The sequence below is a fragment of the Podarcis cretensis genome (genome assembly GCF_951804945.1).
Source record: "Podarcis cretensis genome assembly, chromosome: 16".
In the NCBI taxonomy this organism is placed as follows: Eukaryota; Metazoa; Chordata; class Lepidosauria; order Squamata; family Lacertidae; genus Podarcis; species Podarcis cretensis.
The window spans coordinates 17999554-18015663 of NC_137186.1; the positions used below are offsets into that span (position 1 = coordinate 17999554).

The following is a 16110-nucleotide window of genomic DNA, read 5'->3' on the forward strand; positions in this document are numbered from 1 at the left end:
TGCAGTCTTACCAAAACCTAACAGTGCATTTTAAGCCCACCTGCCCCACCCAACAATAAACCACCAGGGTCCTCTCTGCCCCCTGCACTGGGAATGTTCACCCCTCAGCTTCTCCCAGCAGCTCAAAAAAAGGGGGTGGGGAGCTTATTTAATATAGGACAAGACACGGGAGGCAACTGCTGTGGTGCCCAGCACCACCTGAACAGAAGGCAAGAGCGGAAGGAGCTCTTGCCACACATCCCTTTTGCAGCCTTCCCAGGGGAGTAAGCCAAGAGCCAAGCCCAGATCGAGAAACTGGAGGATCATGTTCCTGGAAAAAAAACCAAAATGGCAAAGGAGGTGGAAGGCTGGACTGCCTTGTCCTCCTGGCTCTGATCTGACACAGCCATTCCCAGCTGGAACAATCCCTTCCACCTCCTCCTTGCACTTTGCACCCATGCAAGGCCGGCTGTGGTGCTTGTGTGGTTTCAGAGAGGTGAGAAAAGGCCTCAGACGGGTGGCCCTTTCTCTGTTGTCTTTGGAGGCAGATGATCCCTCCACCAAAGGTTGAGGGAAAGGCACACACAGTGGATCGGGGGGGGGGCTGGAAATACTCTCCGCTCAGGACACACATCAGGGGAAAGGGTTAGGTGGGAGGGACAACAAACACTCAAATTTAATTCAGCTGAGCTAGCTGGGCTGGGACAAAGCACGCTCTTCCCACACGCACAGAAGAAAACAGTCTTCCAGAGCAGCTAAGGTCCCAAAGACCATTTCATCCCTTCTGTCTGGACCCCCACCCTTGCCGCAACTTCCTTCTAGGCGAGGGTCCTTCCCATCCACACTCCCCACCCGCCAACAAAGTCAATTGCATAACCATTCCTAAATCCAACTGGCAGGCCTTGAGTGTCACTTTTAAGAACATTGCTGCACAGAGGGGCAGGTGGTGCGTCTGGTTAAGATGCAAGCGCTCTCTTCCCCAACTCCACTCCAAGACGCCCTGTTCCTCCCCCATCCTGTCCCACCACCCATGGAACTCACAGCTTGAAAGAAAAAACACCGGTGTTAAGATGTTCCTGGCACAAGAAGAGCCACGTTCAGGTTTGCTTCTTATTTTTAATATAAAGAGTGGAAGTCTCGCCTTCTGGACCTCGCCACACCTGCTTAGACCTTTCTGGGCAATGGCACACCACAGGACAGTCTAATGTTTTAGAGAGACAGTACCAAAAAGAAAACAAAAACAAAAAAACCCAGGAGAGAAGTAGACAGCACAAGAGAGAATGTGGTTAAGAAAAGACGAGAGACCAGAGGAGCATCAGTCAATGAGCGAAGATGCCCAGCTGACCTGCAGGGAAAGGGCCCCTGCATCTCCCTTGCAGGCAGGGAGGAGCCCAGGAATTTCCATCTCCTGTTTTGGTTCCCAACTGGGGGAAAAAGAAAAAACCAACCACAGCGCTCATCCTCGTGTCAAAACAGACCGTACAGTTACTCAGTACATGGCAGGGAGCTTGAGGTTTCATTCCTTTTAAGATGTTTTTTTTCCTTTTCTTGAGAGAGAGAGAAAAAAAAAATCTGGAAAAAAAAATCATCCAAAGGAAAGGCAGAGGACAGGGTGGGGGGAATAACAGCAACCGAGGTTCAAGGTGCCGTCTGGAGCATCAAGTTCCTCAGGAGTTTCTGACGGCCCACCTCGTAATCCTCTTCGTCCACGTTGACCAGGAGCTTGATGGCCTCGTGGCCCACCGCTTGCTTGAGCGAGTCTGTGATGAAGACCCCCTTGAGGGCCTCCAGTAGCGAGCCGTTGATGTAGTCGCGCCAGAAAGCGTCGAGGTAAGTGAGCTCCGAAAACTTTATGTCACAGATGATGGAGCCCAGGTCCCGGGATTTCAAGATGGTGTTGGCCTGGCTAAAGCGCTCAAACTGGCGCTCCAGGGGGTCCTGCTTGTTGGAGAAGACGTTCCCCTCCAAGGCCGTTTCGTGCTGGCAGTACTCCGCTCGGACTCGCAGGCGGATGTCTGGAAGGGAAGCGCCAGGAGACAGGAGATACGTTAATGCTCTCTCTGCTTGAAACATCCAAATGTCCCGGATGTGAGATCTCAGGAACCGGGTGCTCTTTGCTAAATGGTAGGAGCAGCTAATGTGGTGCCCTCCAGATGTGGCTGGATTACAACTCCCATGGTCAGTGACCAGTGGGCCATGCTAGCTGGGACTGATGGGAGTTGCAGTCCAACTGTATTGGCTGCCTCTTCAACTGGTGGGTCAGGACCCGTTAGTGGGTTGCAGCCTGATTCAAGGTGGGTCACGGCAGGAGTGCTAGCACCATGCAAATATATTGTGACAGATTTAAGAAATGGGTTCCCAAATGCACACAGTCATACCTCGGCTCCCGAACACCTGGGGAGTCGAACGTTTCAGCTCCCGAACGATCGAAAACTGGAAGTGATTGTTCCAGATTTCTAATGTTCTTTCGGAAGCCGAACGTCTGACAGGGCTTCCAATTGGCCACAGGAGCCGTGCTTTGGAAGTTGAATGGACTTCTGGAACAGATTCTGTTTGACTCCTGAGGTACAACTGTATTTGGGTTAAAAGTAGATCCAGGGTCTGAAAAGGCGGAAGATACCTGATTCAGAAGCCATTAACAATAACAACAGCAACTCAGTGGAGGGGGAGGGCAGGATATAAATTCTATCAATAAATCAATCAAGAGCGGTCCTGCTGCACCTCTAGCTCCAATATGTCCTGCTGCAAAACCCTATGCCGAAAATATGTTCCTCATTTCATACCCTCTCTTTGCCTTTGGCAATACTGGGAGGGGACAAACTTGTACCAGAGGCCTCAATGCTGATCCCCAATGCTGTGGAAGGGTCAACAGGGTGATGTTTCTGTCTCTCTGTCACCCCCCCCACACACACATCTGTCTCAGCACAGAAGATTGTTGGGCTATGAGATAGTCCTGGGTCTTAGCAAGACCTGCATTCAGAGCATCCATCTTGGGAGGGGACCCAAACATGGCTGCCATGCCGCTGCTACTGTCAGGATCCTTACCGCACGTCTGTTTGTCTTTCGGGTCTGGCGTCACCGACTTCCTCCTTTTCCGCTGGCTCCCAAGGAGGGCTCGTCCCCGGCCAGGTCTCTTGGTGCAGATCTGGGGGCCTGAAGAGGAGCAGCAGACCAGCGGGTGGTGGGGAGGCACTGGGAGGAGGCACAAAGGTGAGGGCTCAGACAGCTCAGTGCAGGACTAGAGGCTGGGAGTTGTTGTTGTTGTTGTTGTTATTATTAGGTGGGGTGGGGGAACGCACACATCCCACTTCACAACCCCAAGAGGCTCTCAAGGCAGCTGACCAAAAAAAGCCTCACGACAATAACACTCACAGCCACATGAAAGAACAGAAACAGAAAGAGGCAAGGTTTTTATCTTTTCCTCGGGGATAACCCCTGGCCTTGCTCATTTGGCAGCATCACACAAGAACATAAGAGCCGGCTGGATCAGGGCAATGGCCCATCTAGTCCAACAGCCTTTTCTCACTGTGGCCAACCAGATATCCATTATGGGAAACCCGCAAGCAGGACCTGAGCACAAGAGCACACTCCTCTCCTGTGGTCTCCTGTAGTTTGTATTCAGAAGCATTACCTGCCTCCAACAATGGAAACAGAGTATAGTTATCATGGCTAGCAGCCTTCAGCAGCCCTCTCCATGAATTTGTTGTCCTCTTTTAAAGCCATCTAGATTGGCGGCCATCACTGCCTCCTGTGGGAGCAAGTTCCATAGTTTAACTATGCGCTGCATGAAGGAGGATTTTCTTTTGTCTGTCCTGAATACTGAGGACTAGTGAGGCAGGGGCCCTCAGTAAGACAGAACTTGCTCCACCCTTAATGGAAGCAAGCCTAGTAGGCTGAAGCATCATCAGAATACAATTAAATACTGTGTAATCTGCATCCTGCCTATCCCGCTTGGAGCCTAGGCTAGTTTGGTGGTGGTGTGGGGAGGGGTTCCCCATCTTAGCCCGGCCAGCTTCTTCCACCCACACAGACACCACTTCAAACCTGCAAATCAAATCTAGAGAGAGTCTTCAAGATCTTAAGATGTTCCATAAAAATGCTTAATGTAGGGGGGAAGGAGGCTTATTCAGAGACCTGGTAACAAAGCAATCTCAAGATCTTAACGGTGACAAAATTAAACACAACCTCCAACTGTCTGGAAATTAATGTTGCTTTATAAATACTATGTCTGGACTGCTAAATTAAATGAGCAGAACTGACAATATTTATTTCACCAGGATTACAAGACCAGGACTGGCTCCTACTTTTGTCATTCAATACAGACTTGCCTAGCACTTGGAAACAACACCTTCAGAAACCTTTCACTGGGGCAAAGAACAAAATTCCTGGTTTCAAATTGGTGCTGCCTCTCCTCATCACTTTTTGGCTTTTGCCTCACTTGAAACAGGGGTGGGGAACCTCAGGCCTGAGAGCCAAATGCGGCCCTCTGCCCCTTCCTTTCTATCTGGCTAAATTTGCACTAACAGCTAAGAAGTAAGAGCTGTTCGACAGTGGAATTTGCTGCCAAGGAGTGTGGTGGAGTCTCCTTCTTTGGAGGTCTTTAAGCAGAGGCTTGACAACCATATGTCAGGAGTGCTCTGATGGTGTTTCCTGCTTGGCAGGGGGTTGGACTCGATGGCCCTTGTGGTCTCTTCCAACTCTATGATTCTATGATTCTAAGTTGTGTTCTAACCATATCGAGAATTATAATACATTATAAATTTTAATCCAATATTGTTACCCTTAGATGGTATACACAGCAATTAATGGCTGCCCAGTGACTTTCCATAACACATTTCCCTTTTAATTCATGTACTGCTTTGGAAATATAATATTTTATATATTGTAAAGTATGTACAATATACTTCACTGACTGCCTGCCCTCAAAACCACAGACAAGTTGCGATTTTTTTTTAAGGTGGGGAAGAGCCAGCCACACCAGCTTGAGCTTATCAGATAAAAGTTTGGGATAAAAAGTACTTAAAAGTAAATATTCTGCCCACCAGCATCCCAGGCCTTTTATGTTGATAGCTAAGATGAACAAGACTCTGGATAAATGATGAGGAACCTGGGACTCTCACTGGGGACAGCAACCCCATCTCCATTCCATCCTCCGCATCTCAACAGACAAGGCTTTTGCCCTTAAAAATGATTCCTGAATTCATGACTAGACACGCTCACCTTTTATGTAAACAGTTTACAGATTTATTTATTTTTACATCAAGTGCTCTAAATAAAAGAAGTTGCCAGAAACACACAGATACAGGACGCAACTCAAGGTTACTATTGCCGGAGTTAAAAAATCACTCCACCCTCATGTACTCTGGTCTCCAAAAAGCAACCAGTGTAACAACCTGCCACTGTTGAGGCCTGGGCTTTCATCAAGGAGCAAATCAACCCTCAAGGGATCAAGAGGCAAGGAGCTCTGTGGTGCATAGAATCCAATGCCCTTCTACTGGGGCAAAGGGCTACAACAAAGCTGTGATTCCTATTTTGCAGGGAGTTTGACTAGACACTCCTTTGGGTCCCTTCCAACCCTACAATTCTAAAAGAGCACCTGCTGTGCATGCTCAAGTTCAATCCCCACAGCATTTCCAATTAAGGAAGATCTCTGGTAGCAGGACTGGGAAAGATCCTCCTTTGCCAGAGACCACTACCAGTCAGGGGCAGATGGACTAGGTGGAACAACTGGTCCAACTCTGTCTAAGGCAGCTTCCGGTGCTCATCCAACTCTCTGGATTTGGCTGGGAAACAGACATTCAGGAATAGAGCCACCAAGCAGATGTGGCTAGTGAGGCCTCCCTATAGGGAAGAAGACACAGAAGCTGTCCAAAAAGCCGGGTCTGGATTTCTCTTGAGGTCCCAAACCACTGCATTAAATGCTGAGGGCAGGAATGCCCGGAACACAAATGGAGGGCACTGAAGGAGACTAGCTGGACAAAGGCTCCTGACATCTATCTGGCCGCAAAGTCTCACCAGATTTGTGTTGGTGGGAAGGAACGTGCTCTGCACTGCTGTGGGCTCGCGGCGTCACATAGCGAATAGAAGTCTCTTCTAGGTACTTGTCTACAAGATCTGGGCACACTGCGGAAGAAAGGAGGGGCATGTTAATCAGTGGGGTGGTCAACAAGAGGAAGTTTACCTATGAGATCACCTTTCGCTATATATGTGCACCCACTCAGCTGCTTCAATCTACAGAATTGGAACTGTTACAGGTGCCACATAATGCCTGTTCTGCATCTGTAAGAAACTGATCTACTGTGGCAGAACCCACACTTTGGAACTCCCTGCCTATTGGCATCAGGTGAGCGCTGTCACTGTACTCTATTCAGAGTATGTTTTTTGTTTAGACAAGCCTAACCAGATACTGTGGAATGCTGACATGTGTTTTAATCTGTTTTTAGTTTATTGTTCTTCTTTATTATTTTTTAAAATAGTTGTTTTTAACTGCTTTGACTGATAATTTGGCACCTGAGTCTTGCCCACCACTCTTCATTCTTCTCGGGAGGCTAATAGTTTTAAAATCCTTGACACTGTTTTTCTACCAAAGGGTTTTATAATTATAAAAACTATTATTACTACAAGCAGCGACCGTTTTAGGCACATCCAAATGACGGGCGATTGCCAATGCGCAGGTCCTTTTGTACCTGGAAGAAGCAAGAACGGGAATGGAATGGGGGCCGGAATGGGGCCCGCTTATGCATTCTCTGCCACCGTGTGCAGGGGCTGGGAACCCCCATGCAAAATGGTCTTTGCCTGCACTACTATTGCTACTCGAGGCATATAATTAAATACTGTGGTTAAAAGGGACAAAAAATACAAATAAAAAGATATGATGGAAGTTCAAATAGGCAATAAAAACCTAACTGGTATTTAAAAAAGGAAGAAGTACCCTCAGTCTGGATAAATACATCACTACAGTTATGTAAGGTGACAAGGTGAGAGATTCCAGGGAGGGGAGGAGAAAAGTAGGCCAAAGTTTCAGACGGGCTTTGGTGGTGGAAAGAGGCAGGCGTGGCAAGGGTTCTGAGAGATAAGCTCATGAGATCTACTACGGTGTCATTTCACACCCTCTCCTTTTCACTCACACCCCCTATTTCAGCGCTACTTCTAAAAAAGACCAAGGCTTGTAGAAACTGCTGCAGAGCCATAACATGGCCAGTTATTTCAAACACTTGGCTGTTTCTGACAATGCCTGACACTCCCTGACTGAATCTTTTTAGATTGGCTGAAGACCCAGCTGTAGGCTTGCACCTGGTTTACCGTTGGGATAAAGGGTATGCATGTGGGTCAGCAGATGGGCTACACGCAGCCTGCTGTAGAAGACCCCCGAACCAGAGAGGACCTACCGGCCTTCCTCCTCTTTAAAGTGACATAGGGCAACAGGTCGTGGCGGGTGATGATCCGCAGAAGCTGAAGCACCTGGCGGAAGTTGGTTTCGTCGCAGCGGCCCTGCCTCTCCAGCGCCAGGAGGAAGTCCCGCCCACTGCGGATCATCCCCCTTTCGTAGTCGTCAATGACGTCCACAAAGAGGAAGGACAAGACCCGGACGTCGCGGTGGGTCAGGTGGGTGCCCACGATGTCAAACATGCGGTGCAAGCTATAGAGCCCGTGCTCCCGGTCGCCCTCCTCTTCTGGCCAGGCCTGCCGGCGGCTCCGTTTGAAGGAGGCCATCTCGAGCGACTGCAGGGCCTGCTTGGGGCCGCCCAGTTTCCACGGGGTTCGAGGGGGGTGAGGTGGCTCCTAAAAGTGGGACACTGGAAAAAAAGAGAGAAAGACAAGATCTCTTCAGAGCTCTGCTCACTGAAAGGTAGGGAGGGTGTATGTCTTCACACAGCACTATTTTTTGCTGCAAACCCATCTGAGATACCGCTCCCACGCTCTTCATGCAGGTACAGGAGTGGAGAGAATGAGAGAGATTTCTTCCCCCCAGGAGATTAAAATTCCTGACACACTGACAGTATTACTTTTCAGAATAACATTAAGAAGAGCTTGCTGGATCAGGCCAATGGCCCAGCTAGTTCAGCATCCTGTTCTCATGGTGGCCAACCGGATGCCTTGGTGGGAATCCCCCAAGCAGGATCTGAGCACAACAGCACTCTCTCTCCTGTGGCTTCCAGCAACTGGTATCCAGAAGAATTGCTGCCTCTAATTGTGGAGGCAGAGCAGAGCCATCATGGCTAGTAACCACTTATCCCCCAAGCTGGCATTGTGATTGCACTTTTGTGCACCCAGTAAAACAGGGCCGGGGAACTTTTGGCTCTCCAGATGTTGCTTGAACTGCAATTTCTACCAGCCCTACCTAGCAAGCATGGCCAATGGTCAGGGATGGCTGGAGCTGTAGTTCAGCAGTATTTGGAGGACCAGAGGTTCCCCACACCTGCATTAAATGCACATTAGTTTTATTAGATGTGACTATTTTAGTTCTGGGAAGCTACTGCAACATGGAATGCCAAATAAAACATTGTAGATGGGCAGTCTTTCCTGTTAACAGTGTGCTAAGCTTTCATTTGTGAACCAATTGCATCAAAACTGAGTACATGTTTACCCCCCAAATCCCACACTGTTGATCCCATACTATTACCCCGCAAAAGGTCTCCGTGAGGTTGGCTAGGCAAGAGACAGAGGCTTCTTGTGGCCAGCCCAGTGAGTTGCATAGGGCTTATTTACAATAAATCCTTTGGTTGCTTTTTTAAAAAAATGAAATTCTCCAAGCCCCATTTACATGGGTGTCATAAGAAGTGCCTGACCATGACAGTTTTTATACTTGCATAGATGGCATACATTATCACAAGGGGATGTTTCTATATGATAGAAACTCCTGAGAGAGAAAAGACAAAAGCTCTGCATGCCCAGTTTCAGGTCATATGCAATTCTGTCTTCATCCCATAATGCAAACTGAAAATAAGGGACCTATAACTTTCTTATCTCTTTTTCATGGAGTGGCAGTCATCACCATTTAGAACAGCAACTAAATGCTATATATATTAGAATCATACAATTGAAGATTTGGAAGGGAACACAATGGTCTTCTAGTCCAACCCCCGGCAATGCAGGAATCTTTTGCTCAACGTGGGACTCGAAGCCATAACCCTGAGATTAAGAGCCTCACGCACTACCAACTGAGCTATCTCATATATATAATATGTATATATATATTTAAATTGTGCTGTCCAGATCAGCAACCTGATGCTTCACTAGTAAACTAGCAGGCTTCCTAGAGCTCTACAGTCAATGCTGACATCTGAAGAAAGCAAGCAGCAGCACACACTTCTCCCAGGCTGTGCGAAAGGATCTTGTTGGTTCTTACCTTATTCATTTCCCTGTGCAACTGAGAGGGGACTTTGCTTCTCTCCTAGGCCCTCTGCAAGTCTGTTGCCCAGGGGAGGGGAAATGAGTTGGTAGCAAACCACAAAGAACAGCTGGCTAGAGTAAGCTAAACTGACATGCATGCACACTAGATCTCGTCCTCTGATCTGAGAGATTCCATCTCTCAAAGCCCTTTAACACAATCACTGGCATGAACTAGAACCCGTACTCTACCCACAAGCTTCTATTAAAATGCCATGGCATGAAATGTGTGAAAGTGCACTTTGATTTCCTACCTACCTCAACTCCAAGGGGAGCCAGCAGTTGGTTCAAAAGTTAAGCAGGCTGTCTCCCATAAGGGATCTGCTGCATGAACCCTGCAACTATAGACCGACGCCCATTCTCTGCTCCCATTTCAGACCCTGTTCTACTTCACTTTCAGCACAACTTCCTGATTCAGTCCCTGATCCCAGATTATCTCCATTTACTGCCACACGCCATGCCTCTGACCCTTCAAGACAGCTGACCTAGTTCATGGCTTTTCCATGGCTCGATCATGACCTCTGGTGTAACACTGGAGCCAGAGATTCCCAAAGGCTCCTGTTTCAAACCCCAGTACTAATACAACCCAAGAAAACCCCAGGTTGCTTGTGTGCGTCTTTTGGAAAAGCAGTCACTCAAAACAATGAAAGAGGATCCCTCAAAACTCACAGAAAGGACGCTCCGTTAATTTGGCTGCTATACAGCAGAAGCGGGCTGTTAAGAGATAAAGTTTGCTTGTTTCTCTAAATCTGATCCAAAAATGAGGTCCTTGTATTTTGTCCTGGCACTGCCACTGTAATGTCATCCGATTAGAAAAGTATAGTTTCACAATGCATGATTATGCTTAATAAGCTGGGCAATAGTATTTCTTTTCAAAGCTATCACTGACAGCCTGAAATTCATGAACTCTGGCAAGCGGGAACCCCAGGACACAAAGACGCCTTCCTGATTTTGTTATTTTAAAAAAATCACCCCCAGAATTGCTCCACACATTATAACAACAAACCAGGGGCTCTTCCACATGTACACTCCACTATTATGCCCCAACCTCCCCACCTACAATATTTTTTTCTTTTCTGGGGGGGGGGTCACATTGGCCTGCCTTACAGTACCTATTTCAATGATTACTGAGAGAATGCACTTGAACCTTCAATTCACACTCCCACAGGCAATGCACCAGCAGCCTCAGTGTAGCATGCACTCCACCCAAAGCTGTCTTGTACAAAAGCCAGGCTGCTGGTCAAACTGGATGACCTCCTCTCACAGGCAGCAGGTCCCAAGGTGTGGGGCAGAGGCGACCTTCCCAGCCCCACTGTTAAAGAGTATTTCAGCTAACTGTGAACCTGGGGCCTTCTGCATACAATTGAGGTCTACAATTCTTCCTGCTGACGTTCACTGTACTCCTGGCGAGGGCACCAATTCAAAACATACATAATGAGTGCTGAAGGAGAGGGGTATGGGATGAAAAGAGAGAGTTGCCAACAGGCCACAGCTGAGTCCATAACTGAGCTCTTAACTACAAACTCTTTTTTTCTGAAAAATCACATACACCATAAGGACATTCTAATTGACTGCTCTAGGATTATCTCAAAAGTCACAGAAAACAAAACAAAGAAGAGGAGCCACACATTGTGCCCTGATCCAATATGCCCCTAAATCCTTGTTTGAATTTGTCCAAGAAGCAAACAACAGCTATGTTTCATTTGCACCAACCAGCATGCACCAACCAGCATCCCCCATTCTAGTTGAGAGCTCATTTACAGTGCTGTCAAGAGTCACTCTGTGGAAGGAGGTTCCTTCCTCCCAGCCACTAATTCCTGGACAGCTCCAGAAACTCGGTCAAGCTCCACAGGGCAGGTCAATCAACAGGAAGGCAGTTAGCCAACCACTGCCTTGCTCTACTTATGTTAATAAGCACCATGAAGAGCAACGGAAGGGAATGAATCACCACCATGCATGTCACTGCAGAGTTTGACACAAGTTATCACCCAACAACATACCATACCTTATGTCTTCTTGTTTTCTGAAGGTTCCCTCTTTGCCGCGTTTAGATCCAGTCCTGCACAGCTGGCGGGGCACAGAGGCCAAATGTGAACATACGAAGTCTCTAGTCCACTTTGCTTTACTTTTTTAAAATTAAAAAAGACAGACCAAAACGAAACAAAAAACTTGGCAAATGGATTTCATATATGGCTCATGGGAGGACAGGACAACTTTTTTCTCCTAAAGTTAAAATTCTCACTACATGATTCTAGAGCCCCCAGTTTCCAAACCCTCTCCATCTCTCTTGGGCTTTAAAAAGAAATTCCACATAGGAAAAGTCCCAAAACCATCCAGTAAGGTCTGGGGGCATTGATTTATTTTCTTTTGTTCTATCTTAACTTCTAGCAAGAAGACCTTTCCTAGCACTCAAATACATATACAGAGTCACCAGATTCACCACATTAGCGAGGCTAATAAAAAATAAAAATAAAACACAAACTTATTGTATGTTTAACTTTCAGCTGTGGTACACTATAAAAATATTTCATGGCTAATATTTAGTACTTCTCTCTCACACACATACAATTCTATTTCATCCAGCAGATTAGAGTCCTTGCTTTCCCCCAAAGCAGAAAAGTTATTGATCAGTTCTTAACTTTTCATATATTAAAAACCTAATTCAAAAGAAATAAACCTCTCCTGAATAAGAGCAAAGCACATAGCTAGCTCAAAATAGGATTCATCAGAAACCCCTAGCATATTAATGCTCAATATTTAAAGTACAATACCTACTATTGGTTTCTCTCTTATTTTCATCAAGCAATTAAGAACTAAATTCATTCTTTGATCTACAGTACATTAATATGTATCCCTTTTGTTCAAAAGCAAGGAAATCTAGGCTTCTTTATTTGAAACACAGAGGTGAATATTTTTAATCTCACACAGAGCGCCTTGCTTTTAAGTAAAAAAAACCGGCCCACATCCACCTCCTCTTTTCCTGTTACCTTATTATTCCTTCCTCTGCTGCCCCTTCTGCTTAATGATGATTGGGGGGGAAATTAAAACAAAAATAAGGACTGACAAGGTAAAATATCACAAGCGTCTTAAGAACCACCAACGCGTGAGCTGGGTTTTCTGGGGCCAGGTCCACTACCTCCTACAACTGCCCTCTCCCCTGTCAACCCATCAATCTCTCAGAACCCTGTGCCCCCCAAAATGTTTCCCACTATCCCCCCAAAAAAGTCCAGGGGAAACTGAGTTGGTGGGGCAAATGCTTTAAAGGGCCTCCCCTGCCCCTTCAACCTTTGCCAAACTCCCCAGCTCCCCTCAAATAAGACAAGAGAGGTTAAACTTCAAGGGGGCAACGAAATAAAAGGGGTGGGTTTCCACTCCCCCCTTACCTATTAATAAATTCCTCATCAACTGCCCCTGCTCACCCCTAAACCACCACCTTACTCAGCCCTGCCTAACGGGCAACTGGGGAGGGGGAGGGAATACTTTAAGAGGGTAGTTTTAAATCAAAGGGAGGCGGGGGGGCTTGTATTTCTCCCCACCCCACCCCACTTTCCTCCCTCTGGCTGATGGGGGTGGGCCCTTCCGCAGCTGGGGTGGGGGGTGGGAGTGGCCCTTCCCTTCTCCCCACCAGTGAAGGGTTCCCTCTTCCCCAGCCTGTGACCAAACGGGGTGGTGGTGGTGTCTCCTCCTCCCCCTCCCCAAAATAGGCCTCAGGGTCCTGCCCCCCCCTTCCCTGCTCAGGGCCTGGGCCGGCTGTCTAGGCCTCTCACTCTCTCCTCAGGGCCATCAGGGCAGCCATATTGGATCCATCCGCTCCTCTCCAATCTCTCTTCCTCCTCCTCCTCCTCCTCCCCCCGCCCGGCCGGTTCTGACCCGAGCCTCGGCCGCGGCTGGAACGAGAGGAACATCCGGGCAACCGGCGCCTCCCTCCTGCCGAAGCAGGGCTGCCCACATCCGGGCATCACCCGACCTAGCGACCTACTTCCTCCCGGTTGGGGTGGGAGGCAGCGAAGCCGCCGCCGCCATCTTTCGTGATGGATAATAACCTAACGGCAGCCATGTTTGTTACGGGCGAAAGGGGAAGGAGTGAAGCCGCCCGCACCATCTTTTGTGATGGATAGTAAGGCTTTCAAATACTAATGGTAAAAAGAGCGTGGGGCGGCCATGTCTGTTAAGGGCGACTAGGATGGCTTCACTGCTAATAGAAATAATGGGCGTTCGAAGCAAACTCGGGTGTGGAAACGGGCGGAGAGGAAAAAGAAGAACGATTAAATCCAAGAGGGGTGGAAAAGTGGATGTTTAAATGGAGGACGGTTTAAAGACAAAGTGGAAAATAAAAAAAAATGTGTCCGGGGTGTGGGTGGGGAGGGAAGGAGAAGAATTCAGCCCCAGCCCCGATTTCCTTTTGGTCCTAGGATAAAGAATGGTGAACAGAGTGCCTCTGAGCAGGTACAGATTGCAAATAAATGCACCACAGGATGCTCGAGAGTCGGTTTGTTTAAAAAAGAAGTGAGCCCTCAGGGAAAACTTAACACTCCCAACATTTCACAGATGAAAACAGATGGTGCTTGTAGCACTATGTTTCGTTACTATTACAGTATTATTTATTACCCGCCTTTCACACTAAGGTCCCTGGACAGGTTATAATAATTAAAACGTAATATTAAAAACAGTCCAAAACAACTTAAAACGGTTGTTTTTCTTGTATTTTCAGGATATTATGTTAACAAGTGACTAAAGTGCCTCTCATCCATAGAGCAGAAAAATAAAGCATAACCAGTAAAACGCCTGGAAGACACAAGTCTTTACCTGGTGTCTGAAAGCTGTTAACGATGGTGCCTGGCACTGAGGCAAGCATTCCAGGGATAGGAAGCACCAGCTTAAAAATACTTATCAATTTGTTAGTTCCATCTCCTCTACTATTACACATTGGTGGAGAGTCTTTTCTGCCTGCTGTATCAATTTATTCCGCAGCAACTTACAGAGCTAAGAAGGTTTGTTGCTTAATGTTAAAGATATACTAGCAATTTATCCTTTAAATTTTGACAAGGCAATGCCAAGGGGCAAAAAATGATAAATCCCAGAAAATGTGACAGCAGGCATGTATTGGGGAGGCAACTCTATATCAATTTGACACTTGGAAATGTCCTAGAGCTGTATGTGTGGCCACTGGTAAGAAGAGCACACAGACAATTGCTATTAATACCTGTGTCCAAATTTTCCTTTGGCAGTGACAAGCTGTAGTGAAGTTTCTTTACATAAATTTGACATTCTAAGCAGAAGTCCAAAACCATCTGTGAGGTTACAGGGAAATGCTGATTATTATTATTTTTAAAAGGATTAACTTTATCAGCCTTGTCATTGCAAACCAAACATATGGTTGAATTTTCTAAAGAGCACAAGGAACTTAGAAAAAGACAGGCAGCTAAGTTGAAAGGGCAACACTGCTGGAGATTGTGTTCTTTAATTATATCATATTCACTAGAAACAACAGCTGTAAAGGAAAAAATAGATAATATGGTATTGGTTGTACTTAAAAGTGACCTACCATCTTAAACATGAAAATGGCTTAGCAACATGAGAAACTGCCTCGTATGGAGTCAGACTTAGCTCAGTATTCACTGACTGGCAGCAGCACTCCAGGGTTTCAGAGATTCCCTACAGATGCAGACCCTCCAAGTGTCCCTATTTTTAGAGAAGCTGTCCTGGTTTCTGATTTGATCCTGGAATGTCCCTTTTTCTCAGGATGTCCCATTTTCACTGGAGAAATGTAAGAGGATATGGTGTTGTCTGACCCCAAGCTATCTGAAGGCAATCTTGTATTGGGAAGTTTTTGTTAATGTCTAATGTTTTATTATGTTTTTATATATGTTGGAAGCTGCCAAGAGTGCCTGGGGCAACCAGATGTGTCGGGTATAAATAGTAAAATTACCTTTATGGAATGGGACATCCCTGTTTTCATTGGAGAAATGTTGGAGGGTATGCAGATGTCAGGGATTGAATTTGGAGCATCTGCTTTGCATACAAAAGGTCCCAACTATGAGCAACAGCCCTTACATTTGAAATGCTTATGTTCTGAACTTCCATCAAAATATGCTGGTATCGGGGTGGATCCCAACCCCATTATTGCATTTTAAGCCTCTAAAATAAGGAATCAAGCACTATTCACCCTCTAAAAATGATAAAAGAAAGGGGAGTGATAATCTGAAACAGAAATTTTGCTTTCCCAAGTAAAGAAAGGCTGACACAAGAGACAAGACACTATTCTGGTAATTATTGATAGATTAACTGCATTTATCTGTATTCTTAGCTGAAGCCACTTACAGAATAGCTGTTAAGTATGTTAACTCACAAATATAGCCTACAATATCTCAGTAAAGCGTGCACAGGAGTGCATCTGGGAAAGGCAATCCTAAACATATTTACTCAGAAGTAAGTCCTGCCAATTCCATTAGCAGTCATGCTCAGGTACACAGTGTGTAGGACAGTTTAGGACTGATTTTTGTTGAGCAGCTCAGATTTTTTTAAAAAACCAACGAAGAAACAAATGTGGTCAAAATGCCAAAAGCTTAAGGGGGTGGGGAGAAGTAGTAGTTAAAAGAATTACAGCCTCCCATTTTAAATGTGGAGAAAAGATTATGGAGGATATTGTGTTAAACAGGCAAACAAGTAGCAGTTATACAAATTATGCTAGGATCCCCCTTCTCCTTGTTAAGGCAGACAGAAAGATTTTAAAAGCCCCTT

General features: G+C 46.4%; 1 protein-coding gene across 8 annotated transcripts in view; it reads right to left on the reverse strand.

Annotated features, from left to right (window-relative positions):
- The window catches only part of LOC307204922 (death effector domain-containing protein), a 31695-nt gene extending 18398 nt beyond the window's left edge, over positions 1 to 13297 (reverse strand). The window contains exons 1-7 of one of the 8 annotated variants that reach the window (XM_079957083.1): positions 13137 to 13297; positions 12357 to 12384; positions 11375 to 11436; positions 7368 to 7775; positions 5995 to 6102; positions 3025 to 3171; positions 1076 to 1994 (exon numbers count right to left, since the gene is read on the reverse strand). In XM_079957083.1, coding sequence (XP_079813209.1) covers positions 1618 to 1994; positions 3025 to 3171; positions 5995 to 6102; positions 7368 to 7692 — 957 coding nt within the window. In that variant the 5' untranslated portion in view covers positions 7693 to 7775; positions 11375 to 11436; positions 12357 to 12384; positions 13137 to 13297 and the 3' untranslated portion in view covers positions 1076 to 1617. The other 7 variants (XM_079957088.1, XM_079957084.1, XM_079957091.1 and 4 more) reach the window with 7 other exon arrangements.
- Positions 13298 to 16110: the final 2813 nt, after the last annotated feature.